The sequence below is a fragment of the Callithrix jacchus genome, chromosome 14, assembly GCF_049354715.1.
Source record: "Callithrix jacchus isolate 240 chromosome 14, calJac240_pri, whole genome shotgun sequence".
NCBI classification, from domain to species: Eukaryota; Metazoa; Chordata; class Mammalia; order Primates; family Cebidae; genus Callithrix; species Callithrix jacchus.
In genome coordinates this window covers 88,199,595-88,215,498 of record NC_133515.1, presented here as the reverse complement: position 1 = coordinate 88,215,498, position 15,904 = coordinate 88,199,595, and the positions used below count along the sequence as shown (strand labels likewise).

Here is a 15,904-nt window from a genome sequence, read left to right as displayed (position 1 = left end):
CGATTGCGTTGCTATAGTGCCGAGGCCTGCCCTGCACGGATCTCATCCTCAAAGCCCCTCCGATCCCGGCGTCCCCGCGACCCCAAGCATCAGCCAAGTTCATGCAGTTGAACTGGCTTCTGAGTATATACGTGGATAATTCCCCGGAGGGCCGCAGACGCGACATGGGGTGGGTCTGGGTTGCTAGGGCAAAACATAAAATGTTTGAGGAAAGTGACTTGTCTAGAGAAGCACGTTCTGCAAACGCACCATCCACGTTCCAAACTGAGCATCGGTGTTTTGACCGAAGGGCACCTGAGGACATCAGTACAGTCCTGCAAAGGCCAGCACCCAGATCAGCAAGCAGAGAGCAGGAGAATTCCCCGCCCCATCTCACTTCTTTAAGTGCCTATTGGCTGATTTCACCATTAGTCCCCGCTGGCCTGCTATCACCGCCGCCGTTTGTGTCTCGGCCAGTACTCTCATTGGTCCTATCCGCAGTCGCTCTACGTAAGGGGCGTTCCAGAGTCAGCCACTGAGAGTCGCTGGATTCGGGTTTTAAAAAACGCGGGCGGTGAAGTGGGCGGAGCGAGCGATTTGAACGCGAGCGGCGCGGAACGTGGTTAAGCACCGGCTCCTCTAAGGCTCGCGGTCCAGGGCTCTCCGAGCCTACCCAGACGCCAGCCTTTTGTCCCTGGACCCGGCAGCCCAAGCAGGAGCCGTGGGGCCGGGCGCCAGCACTCTCCGCGGCGCGCCATGGGCCCGCGCCGCCGGAGCCGCAAGCCCGAGGCCCCGAGGAGGCGCAGCGCGAGCCCGACCCCCAGCCCCTCCCGGCGGGGCCCCTCCTTAGGTAACCGGCTGCGGCCCTGTCTCGTAGAGGAGAAAACCGAGGCTCGCAGGCGGAGCCCGGATCTCCCGAGTCCCGGTCGCGTGACCTTCCCCTGCTGGGGGACAACACGGTTCCGCTGTCCGGCATCCGCCCCGGGCACGAGCGGTGTCAGCCCTGCGAGGGACTGGAGCAGGCGGTTCGAAGCGGGAAGGGACCAGCTCCTAACGCCGCCTGCTTGTTAGGACTAGCGGTTACCCAGCGCCCACCGCCAACCAGGCATTGCGTCCCTACTGTTCGTGCGTTATCTCAGCTTCAGGTCGTACGCGTTTTATAGCTAATGAAAAAGCCGAGGCACAGACAGGCCAGGGAGCTTGAGCAGAGTCACATAACTTGTTCTGGCGGACACGGGATTTCCAATCCTCTGTGTCTGTGCTTTTTTAAAATTGCAAAAGTATTGACTGCTTTCAGTGACGATTTCAAACTGCAGTCCTCTTAGGAGGCGTCTTTCAGGTTTTTTTCCCTTCCGGGAGAGACTGTTTAGACCTTGAACCGAGGCCCTCTGCGATGCTCACTCTGTTACCTTCCAGAGCTTATGTCCGGCAAAGAGGGGCCGAAGTCTGTGTCTTCACTGTCTGTATGGTGGGCTGGTGGATGGGAAACAGGGGCAGGAGGACGCAGATGCCTGTATGGTACGCGTGGCAATAGCTGCTTTACTTATCTCTAAACTCTTGCTACATAGCCATGAACAAGATGGGGAAAGTGTATTGTAAATTTGTTTGTTTTTTTTAGAGACTGGGTCTCCCTGTGTTGTCCGGACTGGTGTCAAATAAGTGATCCTCCTGCCTGGGCCTTCCAAAGTGCTGGGATTACAGGCATGAGCCACTGCGCCTATAGGCTTTTTGTGTTTTTTGTGTTTTTTTGAGACCCATCGCCCAGGCTGGAGTGCTGTGATGCCATCAGGGCTCACTACAGCCTCAATTTCCCAGGCTCAGTGATTCTCCCACCTCAGCCTCCTGAGTAGCTGGGACTACTGGCATGTACCACCACGCCTGGCTAATTTTTTGTAGTTTTAGTAGAGATGGGGTTTTGCCATATTGCCTAGGCTAGAGTAGGTTTTTCTAGATGTTGCTGTCGTGAATGGGATGTTTTTTCTTTTCCAAAACATGAGTATTTAACCTTTGCATCCAGCCGACTTGCCGAATTCTCATGCATCCTAATAGTCTTTTAGTTGCTTCAGTTGGAATTTTTAAGTCGACTATATGTCACCTGCAGATAACTTTTGAGTCTTCCGTTTTCGTTTCTACACATTTTATTTCTTACTGTATGGTATTAGTAAGGCCCTGAGATTCGCCAAGAGCAGTGTTTTGGCCATCTTTGTCTCATTTGTAATTTTAACAGGAATATTAAGTGTGATGTTTGCTGTTCCTTTCCAAGGTAGAAACATCCTTCTATTCCTGGTTAAATGGAAGGTTTCTCTCAAATGGGCTCTCAACACTTCTTGGTAGTCCTACCTGCTTTGTCTGGTATTCTCTAATTTTAGAGACAGAGTCTCACTTTGTCATCCGGGCTGGAGTGCAGTGGTGCTATCTTGGCTAATTGCAGCCTTGACCTCTTGGGCTCATGTGATCCTCCGGCTTCAAAATGTTTTGACTCTACAAAAATATTGCCCAGCATGGTCTTGAACTCCTGGCCTAAAGTGGTTCTCCCGCCTTGGCCTTCCAGAATGATGGGATTACAAGAATGAGCCATCTTGCCTGGCCTTTGTCTGGAATTCTTGCTTTTTCATTCTCCCCATGACTATTTCTTTTATTTTCTTTTCTTTTCTTTTCTTTTTTTTGAGACGGAGTCTTGCTGTATCACCAGGCTGGAGTCAGTGGCATGATCTCGGCTCACTACAACCTCCGCCTCCTGGGTTCAAGTGATTCTCCTGCCTTAGCCTCCCAAGTAGCTGGGACTACAGGTGTGTGCCACCATGCCCAGCTAATATTTTATTTTTAGTAGAGCGGGGTTTCACCATATTGACCAGGATGGTCTTGATCTCTTGACCTCATGATCTGCCTGCCTCAGCCTCCCAAAGTGCTGGGATTATAGGTGTGAGCCACCACGCCTGGCCCTCATGACTATTTCATACCTTTTCCTCCCTCCATGACTTCCTACAGCTCCATTCCCCCCACTCACTCTTAGCTAATGATGGCCTTGACTAAGTTCCCCTTCCTATCAAAGCCACCCCTCCTTCTACATGGGCTCTTGGTCATATCCTTCTTTCACCTACAAGGAGCTTTCTGTTGTCCTTTCTACCTGTGCTTAGATAAATCCAGACACTTCACATTAGCATTGGCAAATGTGCTCTAGTATTTATGATGTTAAGAGAAAGTACAGGAGTGTTTCCTTGACCCCACATTCTCACCTCCCTATACCTCCCATTTCTCTCTACTCCCCCTTCATAGCCATCGTTTTAAAATAGCCAGACTTAGTTAGGTCTACATATGTTGTGTCTGATTCCTTCCATCCTAGTGACCCTACAACCTACTCCAATCTGACTCCCCACAACCACTACCCCTTGAACTACACCTGTCAGGGTCATCAGCACCTTTTGTATTGCCAAATCCAGTAGGCAGGTCTGTGTTCTTACTGTGTCCCGGAAGCATCTGACACAGTGGGCCTCTTTCTCCTTGAAGCGTGCTATTCCCTAAGCTTCCATGCCACTGTGGACTCTGGCAGTTCTGCTTATCCTTCTTCACTGCCTATGCTGCCTCCCTCCAGCTCCTTGACATTGGACTTCCTTGACATCCTTTTCCTTTCTACCCCCTCTCTAGATGATCTCATCTCCTTTGTGGCTCTAAATACCACTCCTACTTGACAGCTCTCAAGTTTACAAATACCTGGATCTCTCCTCTGACCCCAGATACCTATATCTAACTGCCTTTCTACCTGAATGCTCTTGGTTATGTTAAACTTAGCACACCCCAAACTGAACTTCTGGTTACTCTCCTCCAGCCCCTTCATCCTCAATTTCCCCATTTCAATAAATGGCACAATCACCCACCCAGTCGTTCAAACCATGAGCCTGGGAGACCCCCATCTTCAATACAGATGCAGGTTCAGATAATTCTACTTCCAAACTGCATCCTTAATCATTCCATTTTCACCATCTCTACTCCCACCAGCCTAGTCCAAGCCACCAGCATCTCCCAAGAGCAACTGTGAGAGCCTCCTAATCAGCGACTACTCCACTTCCTCTTGTCCCTTTCCAGTTCTTTCCTTACACAATAGCTGGAATGACCTTCGACATCTCTATCCTGCTAAAAACTCTTCCCTGGCTTCTCATTACGTTAGGATTAAATTCCATCTCCTCATGTTGGCATTTCAAGACCCAACTACTACATTTTGATCCCAGTTCTTTTCCATGATCTCTCTAATTGGTTACTTTTCGTAACCACTTGTTCTTGGGTCATGAATTTCGTATCTCTGTTAACTCACTTAGGTTATTATCCATTTTTCTCTCCAAGTTTCCATCTCTTTTCTCTAGTAACTCAATTTCTTCTGGTATTGGTTATTTGTTTGTTGAGTTTGGTTCTCTTTCATGGGCACTCAACATTTCTTGGCAGTCCTAACCCCCTTCTCTGGTATTCTTTCTTTAATTTTAGAGACAGTCTCACTTCCTCTTGTCCCTTTCCAGTTCTTTCCTTACACAACAGCTGAATGGCCTTCTTAAGTTGCTGGATGATCTTTAGTTGTGTTCATCCTCACATTTTCTGTGAAGATTCTGCTATGTCTGTTTATTTTTAATTTTATTTATTTATTTATTTTCAGACATAGTCTCACTCTTGTCACCCAGGATGGAGTGCAATAGTGTGATCTTGGCTAACTGCAACCTCCACCTCCCAAGTTCAAGTGATTCTCCTGTCTCAGCCTCCCAAGTAGCTGGGATTACAGGTGCCCACCACCACACCCGGCTAATTTTTGTATTTTTAGTAGAGACAGGGTTTTGCCCTGTTTGCCAGGCTGGTCTCAAACTCCTGACCTCAGGTGATCTACTCACCTCAGTCTCCCAAAGCGCTGAGATTACAGGCATGAGCCACTGCACCCAGCCCTATCTCTGTTTATGAAAGACTGCCTCCAGTGACTGGGTTGCTAACTGGTGGTAGGGAGGGAGGGAGATGTGAGTAGCTTGTCTCCAGGGTATGGATCCTCCCTCTTTGAAATGTCACCAGTCTCCTGGACACTGCTGTGTTTCATTGACCTTTGTTCTCTAACCTTACCCAGGGATGGTCTCCTCTGCTGGCTGCCTGGCACAGGCCATCTCTGGATTGTCTTACCTTCCCCACTTGCTCTTGCAGCTCTTCTGACGCTTTGTGATTAGTTCACTGTATTAAACGCCTTCTATTTGACTTGGTACAGTCTTTTTTTCTTGGCTGGATCTTGAATAACATTTCTGAAACTAATTTTATCCTTCAAAATGTTATTTTTGTTTGTTTAATCAACTTTTCAGAAGTTCACTCATTTTGGTCCTTGGTTGTAATTATGGGGCAACTGAACCATTTTTTCTTTAACTTTCATTTTTCACTAATTTATTATCTAATATTTCTTTTGTTCTATCTTGTTTTGGTTTACTTTAATAACTCTAATACTTAAGCTGAATGCTTAGCTCAGATATCTTTTAGTGTTAAGGCTATGCATTTTCCTCTAGTACCATTTTGGCTGTATCGCATAGGTTTTGGGATATGGGCTTTTTTTTTTGTTATTCATTTCTAATTAGTCTGACTTGATTAAGTTTCCTCTTCAACACAGGGTTAGTTAGAAGAAACTAGTTTTTTTATTCATGGGTTTTTAATTTCTGATTAGAGAATTTGGCTTTTTTTGATTTCTACTTTTGAGAATGTTTTTAAGCTTATTTTATTTTTTTGTTGTTGGAACCAGGATTTGAACCAAGGGCTCTGACTCCACAGCCCAGGTGCCTAACACTGGCACTGAGTTAGGCCACTCCTTACACAGGTCTCAGCTTGGCCGCTAATAAGGGCTGGCCAACTGTCTTCACCTCACTGGGCCTCAGGATAATCAAGATAAAGGAATTGTACTAGATAGTCTCTCAGATTCTTTTCAACTGTAAAAAACAAACCAAGATCTAAAAACAAAATAACTGAGCTTCCAATCTAGGTGGGAAGGATCTAAGACTTGTACAAAGTCCTGCAAAGCCTAGAGGAGGCAGTCACCCATCTGTTTGGAAGGGATCAGCATTTGGGAAAGGCTTCATGGAAGAGTTAGCATTTAAAAGCAGCTGCAAAAAAAAAAAAAAGCAACTGTAAGGCCAGGTGTGGTGGCTCACACCTGTAATCCCAGCACTTTGGGAGGCCAAGGCGGGAGGATCACCTGAGGTTGGAAGTTCGAGACCAGCCTGACCAACATGGAGAAGCCATCTCTACTAAAAATACAAAAAATTAGCTGGGTATGGTGGTGCATGCCTGTTATCCCAGCTACCTGGGAGGCTGAGGCAGTAGAATCACTTGAACCTAGGAGGCGGAGGTTGCAGTAAGCCAAGGTCATGCCATTGCACTCCAGCCTGGGCAACAAGAACAAAACTCTGTCTCAAATAAATAAATAAATAAAATAAACTGCAAAAGATCACTCATTTGTTTAACAAATATTTAGCACCTATCTGCTGCTTTCTAGTTGCTGAAGATAGCAGCAAAGTAACTGAATATCAGGTTGGTACAAAAGTAATTGTGCGTTTTGCATAACTGCAATTACTTTGCACCAACCTAATAAAATAGACAAAAATCCCTACTCTGTGGAATGGAGGCACATAGTCTAGCAATTTGGCAGCTTACCTGACTCAGCCAAGCTGAGAGGCACTACCTACTGTCCACTGAACTTACCCTTTTTTTGCTCAGGTGCTTCCTCACGTCCACGTGGTTATCGAAGGCAAGGTTGGCTAAAGGAGATCCGAAAGCTTCAGAAGAGCACACACCTCTTGTTAAGGAAGTACCCCTTCAGCCGCCTGGTGAGCTCTGGGAGCTTCCCGCCAACCCCATGCCACCCTCCTTTTTCAAATTTTCCCAGGTAGTAGGGACCCTACTGTTTCTTACCTAAATGGCCAGGGGACCTCTTCTCTAATCTGGTAGGGGGAGCTTCATTTCTGAAAACATGAGCCCTCCAAGAGCACCTTGTAATTCTTTATGGAATTGATTTCTAACCCCCACTGCCTGAAGTTTTTGACTGTATCAATAGGAACTCTCTTGTTTGTCCACCCTTGGAGCCCTTTTCCTACCCAGGAGATTGCCTCCCATCACCCAATTACTGGTGATTTCTCCATCACCACTAAGATCTGCTGGTTCCTAAGCTCCCAGGAGTTAACACCTGCTCCTAATTAGGTCCTAAGATAAGGACCAGGAAAAAGTCATGGAAAGGAGGATTCTCTGGAACTCACGGAGAGCAGCATTGTCCCTTGAATCTCTCTTCTGTTACTCCCAACCCTCTCCATCCCCACTCCTTCATAGGCAAGAGAAATAAGTGTTAAATTCACTCGTGGTGTGGACTTCAATTGGCAAGCCCAGGCCCTATTGGCCCTACAAGAGGTAAGAAGGTGCCAAGGCACGATTGGGTAAGGGCTGAGTGGGAGAAAGAGGCAGCCTAGAATTCTCCAGGGCTGACCGGAGTGTCACATGCTGAATCTGACCTCCTGGAAAAGAACAAGGTAACCCTGAGGGTTTAGAGGCTGGATTCTGTGTGGTGATAGCAGAATTTCCTGGCAGAGTTCAGTCTCATTCTGTGAACAGTTTCCTACAGTCCTCTGAGCCCTCAGAGCTTAAGGTTAGTGGGTCTCCAAGAAAAAGCAGCTCATGCCCATTCATCTGTGTCCGTCGTTCTTTTTCTCTTTCTGTCTCCAGGCTGCAGAAGCATTTCTAGTTCATCTCTTTGAGGATGCCTATCTCCTCACCTTACATGCCGGCCGAGTTACTCTCTTCCCAAAGGATGTGCAACTGGCCCGGAGGATCCGGGGCATTGAGGGAGGACTCGGCTGAGCTCCTGTGCCCAGTGTTTCTGTCAGTCTTTCCTGCTCAGCCCGTGGGTAAGTGCAGCCGCTTTCTCATGACTGGAGCTGGAATTTCTCAAGGAATTTCCTTTCTCCATCCCTAGTTTCTCACCACCTTACCTTCCCTTTGTTCTCTAGTATAAAGGTTTGATCTAGTTTTGACTGTCTGGCACTATGTGGCTTGTGCCCTTTTGTACAGTGTTAGATAAAGCTATCTTTCTATTAAATAATGGACAGATGACCCTAATTTTTTTTTGTTGTTGTTGTTTATTTTATGAGACAGGGGTCTCACTCTGTCACCCAGTCTGGAGTGCAGTGGTGCCATCGTGGCTCACTGCAACTCCTGCCTTGGCCTCCCAAAGTGTTGAGATTATAAGAATCAGATGACCTCATTTTGATTAATAGAAAGTTTTCTGGCCGGGCACAGTGGCTCACGCCTGTAATCCCAGCACTTTGGGAGGCCGAGGCGGGCGGATCACGAGGTCAAGAGATCGAGACCATCCTGGCCAACACGGCGAAACCCCGTCTCTACTAAAAATACAAAAAAATTAGCCAGGCGTGCTGGCACATGCCTGTGATCTCAGCTATTCGGGAGGCTGAGGCGGAAGAATCACTTGAACCCGGAAGGCGGAGGTTGCAGTGAGCCGAGATTGTGCCACTGCACTCCAGCCTGGTGACAGAGCAAGACTCCGTCTGTTGTCTTACTTTTGAAAACGGCTTGTTAATAAGTGTGCTTCCTTAATGTCAGGGATGATGCCAGGGACTCTCTGGAGCCATGACTAGACCCAGTGGAGTCTGCGATGCTGTCTGGACTTTGCTGTCTCTGAACAGTGTGTACATGTTGCTTTAAACTTTTTTTTGGAGAAAAAGACTGCATGACTTTCCGCTGTAACACAGGTAATATATGAGACAATCGACATCGTTCCTAAGGCCTGAAAATAATTTTCAGATAAAGAGACTCCAAGGTTGACTTTAGTTTGTGAGTTACTCATGTTTTGGGATTTTGAAACCATCAGATTTGTTGTGGTATGGGAGAAAAGGATATATACTTATTATTTTAGATCTGTCTGTACTATTTGCATTTTTTACCATATGTACATTTGTACTTTTATTTTACACATAAGGGAAAAAATAAGAGAAGACCACTTTGATCAGTTGCATGGAAGGTGGGGCATATCCAGCATAGACCTCTGCCCTTCAGAGTAGCCTCACCATTAGTGGCAGCATCAAGTGACTCAGTGGTCTGTGCTTGTCAACAGATGAGGAGCTTTTCAGAAACTTAACTGGGGATGAATAGAAGATCTGTAAGCTTTGATGTTCTGGTTCCTTCTAGTCAATTCCTGTCAAAATCAATTCAGAAATTCTAACTTGTAGAATTTAACATTTTACTCTTGTAAATCATAGAAGATGTATCATATCAGTTCAGGATTTTAAAGTACTTTTTCGATGCTTTTACATGTATTTTTATAGTTTCTTTATAGACAGATAATAAAAATCAAAATAATTATTTAATGAAAATGGAGTTACTCCTATAGCATAGAGATTATACTGTACTTTTTATGTGTTAACAATAAGTTCTTTGTATACTGTTTGCAGACAGGCACAATTTAAGCAAGATAAGTGAGGAATGTGGTTTTGCCTCTGATGGAATAGAATATGCCAGATGAAAACCTTGCCCTTCTGTTGTAACTGAGAGCAATTTAAAAGATTTCCAGAGACATGGAAAGTGTCACCCAAAGATATGAGATCTGTATGTGGTGAAAATGATTAGTGAGGGGAGACTACTAATAATGATGTGTCAGTCACCTGAGTTCAGAGACAGATTAAAGAGAAACACCAAGTTCTATTGTTTAATAATTTTCTCCCCTCAAGACAGAGTCTCACTCTGTTGCCCAGGCTGGAGTGCAAGAGTGCAATCTCAGCTCACTGCAACCTCCGCCTCCTGGGTTCAACCAATTATCCTACCTCAGCCTCCTGAGTAGCTGGGATTACAGGCATCTACCATCATGCCTGGCTAATTTTTGTATTTTTGTAGAGATGGGGTTTCACTGTGTTGGCCAGGCTGGTCTCGAACTCCTGACCTCAAGTGATCCACCTGCCTCGGCCTCCCAAAGTGCTGGGATTACAGACGTGAGCCACCTCACCCTGCCTGTTTAATAAATTTTAAGCCTTTAGAAAAATCTCTTCCTGTTTGACATCAACTTATGCAGGCATTTGCATAGATAAAACTTATCTAGCCACAAATATATTTAATGTTCTTGTCAGTGTCATTAGTTAGAAGAGTATAATCTTCCTCTAGTTTTCTTTAAATTGACACTTCTCAGCTCTCTTGAAATTGTACTAACCACTATATTGCTGCAGTACATGTACATCACAGTCAAATGCCAGGCAGGATGCGTGCTCTTGGCACCACACAGTATCCGTATGATGACATGAGAATAAGTGGTTTACATCATGATATTGTCACATAATATTGTTACAGTTTTAAATTTTGAGCACTTATAATGTGTTGGGTTTTTTTTGTTTTGTTTTTGTTGCTGGAGTGTGGTGGCATGATCTCAGCTCACTGTAACCTCCACCTCCCAGGTTCAAGCAATTCTCCTGCCTCAGCCTCCCGAGTAGCTGGGATTATAGTCCTGCACCATGATGCCTGGCTAATTTTTGTATTTTTAGTAGAGACAGGGTTTCACCATGTTAGCCAGGCTGGTCTCAAACTCCAGACCTTGTGATCCACCTGCCTCGCCCTCCCAAAGAGCTGAGATTACAGGCATGAACCACTGTGTCCAGCTGGGTTTTTGTTTTACATATTTTTTAATTTTTAATTTAAATTTATTTTTTGTAGGAGCAAGGTTTTGCCATGTTGCCTAGGCGGGTTTCAAACTCCTGAGCTCAAGCAATCTGCCTGACTCGGTCTACCAGAGTGCTGGGATTACAGGTGTTAGCCACCATGCCTGGACGTATTTATTTTTGAGAGAAAGGTCTCACTCTGTCACCAGGCTGGAGTGCAGTGGAGCAATCAGCTCATTGCAGCCTCAAATTCCTGGACTCCAGCAATCCCCCCAACTTGGCCTCTGAAGTAGCTGGGTCTATAGATGCTTACCACCACGCCCTTGTTTTATTTTTTTATTTTGTTTTTCCCTACTTTCAGGGTGATTTCATCAACTTTTTTTTTTTTTTTTTTTTTTGAGGCGGAGTTTCGCTGTTGTTACCCAGACTGGAGTGCAATGGTACGATCTCAGCTCACTGCAACCTCTGCCTTCTGGGTTCAAGCAATTCTCCTGCCTCAGCCTCCTGACTAGCTGGGACTACAGGAGCATACCACCATGCCCAGCTAATTTTTGTATTTTTAGTGGAGACGGGATTTCACCTTGTTGACCAGGATGGTCTCGATCTCTTGACCTCATGATTCACCCACCTTGGCCTCCCAAAGTGCTGGGATTATAGGTGTGAGCCACCGCTCCTGGCCTCATCAACGTTCTTTTCCAACTTTTCAATTGAATTTTTTATTTCTGCTTTCACATTGTTAATATCCAATTAACTCCTTATTTTGGGAATGTTTCTTTTTTATAGTATTACAGTCAGTCAGGTTTCACTTTAAAAAAAAAAAAGGGCTGGGCCTGGTGCCTCACGCCTGTAATCTCAGCACTTTGGGAGGCTGAGGCAGGCAGATCACAAAGTCAGGAGTTCAAGACCAACCTGACCAACATAGTGAAACCCTGTCTCTACTAAAAATATAAAAATTGCTCGAACCTGGGAGGTGGAGGTTGCAGTGAGCCAAGATGGTGCCATTGCACCATCTTGCTTGGGCGACAAGAGTGAAACTCTGTCTCAAAAAAAAAAACAACAGAAACAACTCTAAATATTTCTAACAAAGAGGGATTTGGTGGAAGGGGTCTGTAGTAATGTCAGGAAGGCTGATGAGTCAGAGAAGAGGATGCCCAAAGATCAGGAAGCTGCCAGCGCCCACTGCCATTGCTGCCCTACTGGAAGCACAGCCTGGCCACCATTGCACTAAAACTGTACCGCCGCCACTGAGTGACATCAGGATCCCTCACTCGGATTATTGCATCATGCCCAGCTCTGCAGTGTCATTTTGATGTGTCTTAAGTATGGATTTCTTTCGTTCTTTTTTTTTGAGTCAGAGCCTTGCTCTGTCACCCAGGCTGGAGTGCAGTGGCATGATCTCCAGCTTTTTCAGTTTTCTTTGATAGGAGAGTGGTCCAAATGAACTTTTCTACCATTTTTGGAAGTTGAAGTTTGATAGTTTGATGTGTCTCTTGATTTTCTCATACTCATCATTCCTTTGGTATGTACTTATTGCCATTAAAATAAACAAAACTAAATGTATTCAACATCAAATGTAATGCATGCTGTCATATGTAACAATCAAGACACTCAGTTGCAAGTCTGGGGACTCCAACACAAACTGACTGAAGAGGAGGTTCAAGTAACTGAAAAGCCCAGAGACTTTTCTGGTTCTTCCACAGTCAGATCAAGGGCTCTAACAAAGTCAAGAGATTTGGTCTCTCTTCACCCTTCACTGCTCCTGTTAGTGTCACTTTTAGGCCTCCAGAACCTGTGAATTTGTCGGGTCACATGGCAAAGAGGAATGAAGGGTGCAAATCAACTGACATTAAAATATGGACATTTTAGAAGAAAAAAAGGGCACAGCAAAAAATGGGGAGAGTACCTTGGATTTTTGGCTGGGTCCAATGTAATCACAAGTGCCATTAAAAATGGAAGAGGGAGAGAGAAGAGTGTTAGAGATAGGAATGGGAGAACGGTCTGGGGGAGGCAACATTGCCGACATCAAAGACAGAGGAGAGATCACAGAGTGACCAATCTAGGTGGCCTCTAGCAGTGAAGATGCAAGGAAGCAGATTTTCTTCTAGAGCCTTCAGAAAGAACAGGCCTGCCAACACCTTACTTTTCAGTCCAGCCAAACTTGTGTCAGACTTCTAAACTACAGAACTGTAAGAATAAATTTGTGTTTTATCTAAGCCATTAAGTTGTTGCTAATGTGTTACCGCAGTAGTAGGAAACTAACACAAGTGGTTTCCCAAGGAAATTTGAGGCTTAACAGGTAAGAGAATGTAGATAGGGCAGACAAAAATACCAGATGTCTACTGTACCACATATGGTGTTATGATAGACATTGGCTTTTGTCCACAGTTCTAGGCTCATAATTCCCATAGCCCTTGTTAGTCTTTTGTTGTAATATTGGTGCATGTTAGGCCTTGGGAAATAGAATCTCTCCTCCTCCTGCCCCCCTTTCACCTGCCCCAAAGCAGGACTCTAATCTTTCCCAGGCTTTCAGATTGTGGGTCTCAACATCCTCCCCAGAGAGGCTCCCCCTATACCCTGGGGGAAGGAATGCTGAGGTCCTGAAGCTTCCATAAAAACCCAAGAGTTCAGGGAGCTTCGGGATACCTGCACATGTGGAAGTTCCTGGAGGGTGGTGCCCCAGGGAGGGTTTGGAAGCTCTGCATCCCTTTCCCCATCCCTTGCCCCATGTGTCTCTTCATCTGTATCTTTTTTTTTTTATGCATTTTATTTCATTTTTGTTTGTATTTATTTTTTGAGACAGAGTCTCTCTCTCTCTCTCTCTCTCTCTGTTACCCAGGCTGGAGTGCAGTAGCATGATCTTGGCTCACTGCAAATTCTGCCTCCTGGGTTCAAGTGATTCTCCTGCCCCAGCCTCCCAAGTAGCTTGGCCTATAGGCATGTGCTACCACACCCGCTAATTTTTTATATTTTTTGTAGAGACAGCATTTCACCATTTTAGCCAAAATGGTCTCCATCGCCTGACTTCGTGATCCACCTCGTCCTCCCAAAGTGCTAGGATTACAGGCATGAGCCACTGGCACCCTACCTATTTATTTATTTTTGGGATGGAGTCTCACTCTCAACCAGGCTGGAGTGCAGTGGCATGATCTTGGCTCACTGCAACCTCCACCTCCCCAGTTCAAGCGATTCTCCTGCCTCAGCCTCCCAAGTAGCTGGGATTACAGGTGTGGGCTACCACACACGGCTAATTTTTGTATTTTTAGTAGAGACAGGGTGTGCGGGGTTCACCATGTTGACCAGGGTGGTCTTGAACTCCTGACCTAAGGTACTCTACCCGCCTTGGCCTCCCAAAGTGCTGGGATTGCAGGCGTGAGCCACTGTGTCCAGCCATCTATATCCTTTGTAATACTTTTTGTAACAAACTGGTAAATGTGTTTCCCTGAGTTCTGTGAGCCACTCCACCAAAGTAATCAAACTCAAAGAGGGGGTCATGAGAACCCTAACTTGAAGCCAGTTGGTTCCAGAGGCCCAGACTTGTGACTGGTGTTGGGGGGTGGGCAGGCTTGGGGACTGAGCCCTCAACCTGTAGGATTTGACACCATCTCTGGGTAGACAGTGTCAGAAATGAATTAGAGGACCCCTACCTGCTGTCCGCTGCTTGTGTGGGGAAACTACCCCCAACATTTGGTCACAGAAATATGCATTGATTGTTCTGCTGTGAGAGTGACAAAAACATGGTTAGAGTTTTCCCTGCACACCATGTGAAGCACTATGTCACAGTTAAAAATTTTTTAAAGCCAAATGGCACCTACATTTTTTTGCCATGTCTTTCGATGGCAATAACCGCAATTACTTTTGCACCAACCTAATAATATACTTTTGCGCAGCATTAGAGTTTTTTAGTTTATATACTTTGGAATTGTTTTAATGCTGTTTGCAGAAACTGAAAAACCCCGTTTTTTTTTTCAAAAAAATTCTAAAGTATAACATACATACCAAAAATTCAAATTATACAGATTAAAATTTTACGGCTCAATTAGTTTTCACAAATGGAAATCAATGCACCCCAGAAGCCTGCTCCATTCTAGTCAATACTTACTTTGTCAAAGATAATTGTTATCCTGACTTATTTTTTTTTGAGACGGAGTCTCACTCTGTCGCCAGGCTGGAGTGCAGTGACACGATCTTGGCTTACTGTAACCTCTGCCTCCCAGGTTCAAGCAATTCTGCCTCAGTCTCCTGGACCCTGTCTTTTTTTAAATAAATAAATAAAAGGCCGGGCACAGTGGCTCATGCCTGTAATCACAGCACTTTGAGAGGCCGAGGTAGGCAGATAGCAAGGTCAGGAGATTGAGACCAACTTGGCTAACACAGTGAAACCCCATCTCTACTAAAAATACAAAAAATTAGCCGGGTGTGGTGGCACATGCCTGTAATCTCAGCTACTCCGGAGGCTGAGGCAGGACAATCACTTGATCCCAGGAGGCAGAGGTTGCAGTGAGCCGAGATCACACCACTTCACTCCAGCCTGAGTGACAGAGGGAGACTTCATCTCAGAAATAAATAAGTTAATTAATTAATTAAATATTCTGTGTAATTTCATAAATCTGTGTTTGTGCACTTTTCTGAGAAGAGCCATGACTTTTTTGAGATCAAGTCCACCCTCCATGATGGTTATGAACCCCCTTTCTAGAATTCTGTGAGTTATTTTGCCTCCAACCTCACATTAATATTCTCAGTAAGCATATTGCATATTTTTGCATAGATTTTTAAGAAATGTGTAACAAAGTTATTTGACACATATTTGTTGAATATTTGCCTCAGTAGCCTCAATTTTCCATCCCATTGGACATCCCTCCACTTGAGTGATGGAGTAATAATAATTGATACAGCTTTTCAGCATATAATGCTCTTTCAGCACTGTTCTGATGCTCTCAACTGCAGATGACACATCATTTACATAAGACACATTTGGAGACTCCAAGACATTGAGTGGATTGAAAAATCAACTTCATCTGGAAGGAGCAACCAAAGCACTTGGATTGAGAATTTCTCCCCTCCCTTCCTGGCACTGGGCCAATATTGGTACACCACTTGACAGCAGAAGGGTAGAAGCAGATTCCTAATTGTTTCTAGGATCAATTTATGTTCCTTGCTTTTCTGCAACCTATTACAAACAGCCAAATCCATGGCCCCTATATGCTATTTAGAGAAGCCTATTTGTCTACTCCGTATTTACCAGCAGCCCACCTGATTCATTTCTATTTGGCCTGACC

At 45.1% G+C, this 15,904-nt stretch overlaps 1 protein-coding gene across 2 annotated transcripts; it reads left to right on the top strand.

Annotated features, from left to right (window-relative positions):
* The first annotated feature begins 564 nt into the window (after positions 1-564).
* Positions 565-9,359, top strand: CENPA (centromere protein A). Of its 2 annotated transcripts, XM_035273586.3 has the most exons (5): positions 565-829; positions 6,700-6,809; positions 7,306-7,383; positions 7,696-7,877; positions 8,590-9,359. In XM_035273586.3, the coding sequence occupies exons 1-4, from the start codon at positions 736-738 to the stop codon at positions 7,828-7,830; spliced, it is 417 nt and encodes a 138-aa protein (XP_035129477.1). In that variant the 5' UTR covers positions 565-735; the 3' UTR covers positions 7,831-7,877; positions 8,590-9,359. The 2 variants fall into 2 exon arrangements, with proteins under 2 accessions (XP_035129477.1, XP_035129478.1); XM_035273587.3 differs by lacking the exon at positions 7,306-7,383.
* Positions 9,360-15,904: the final 6,545 nt, after the last annotated feature.

Excerpts from the sequence above, each read along its gene's own strand:
- CENPA (XM_035273586.3), top strand. The coding sequence starts at position 736 with ATGGGCCCGCGCCGCCGGAGCCGCAAGCCCGAGGCCCCGAGGAGGCGC. Across the intron at positions 830-6,699 it reads CCGGCGGGGCCCCTCCTTAG|GTGCTTCCTCACGTCCACGT; the intron begins GTAACCGGCTGC and ends TTTTTTGCTCAG. Across the intron at positions 7,384-7,695 it reads CCCTATTGGCCCTACAAGAG|GCTGCAGAAGCATTTCTAGT; the intron begins GTAAGAAGGTGC and ends TTCTGTCTCCAG.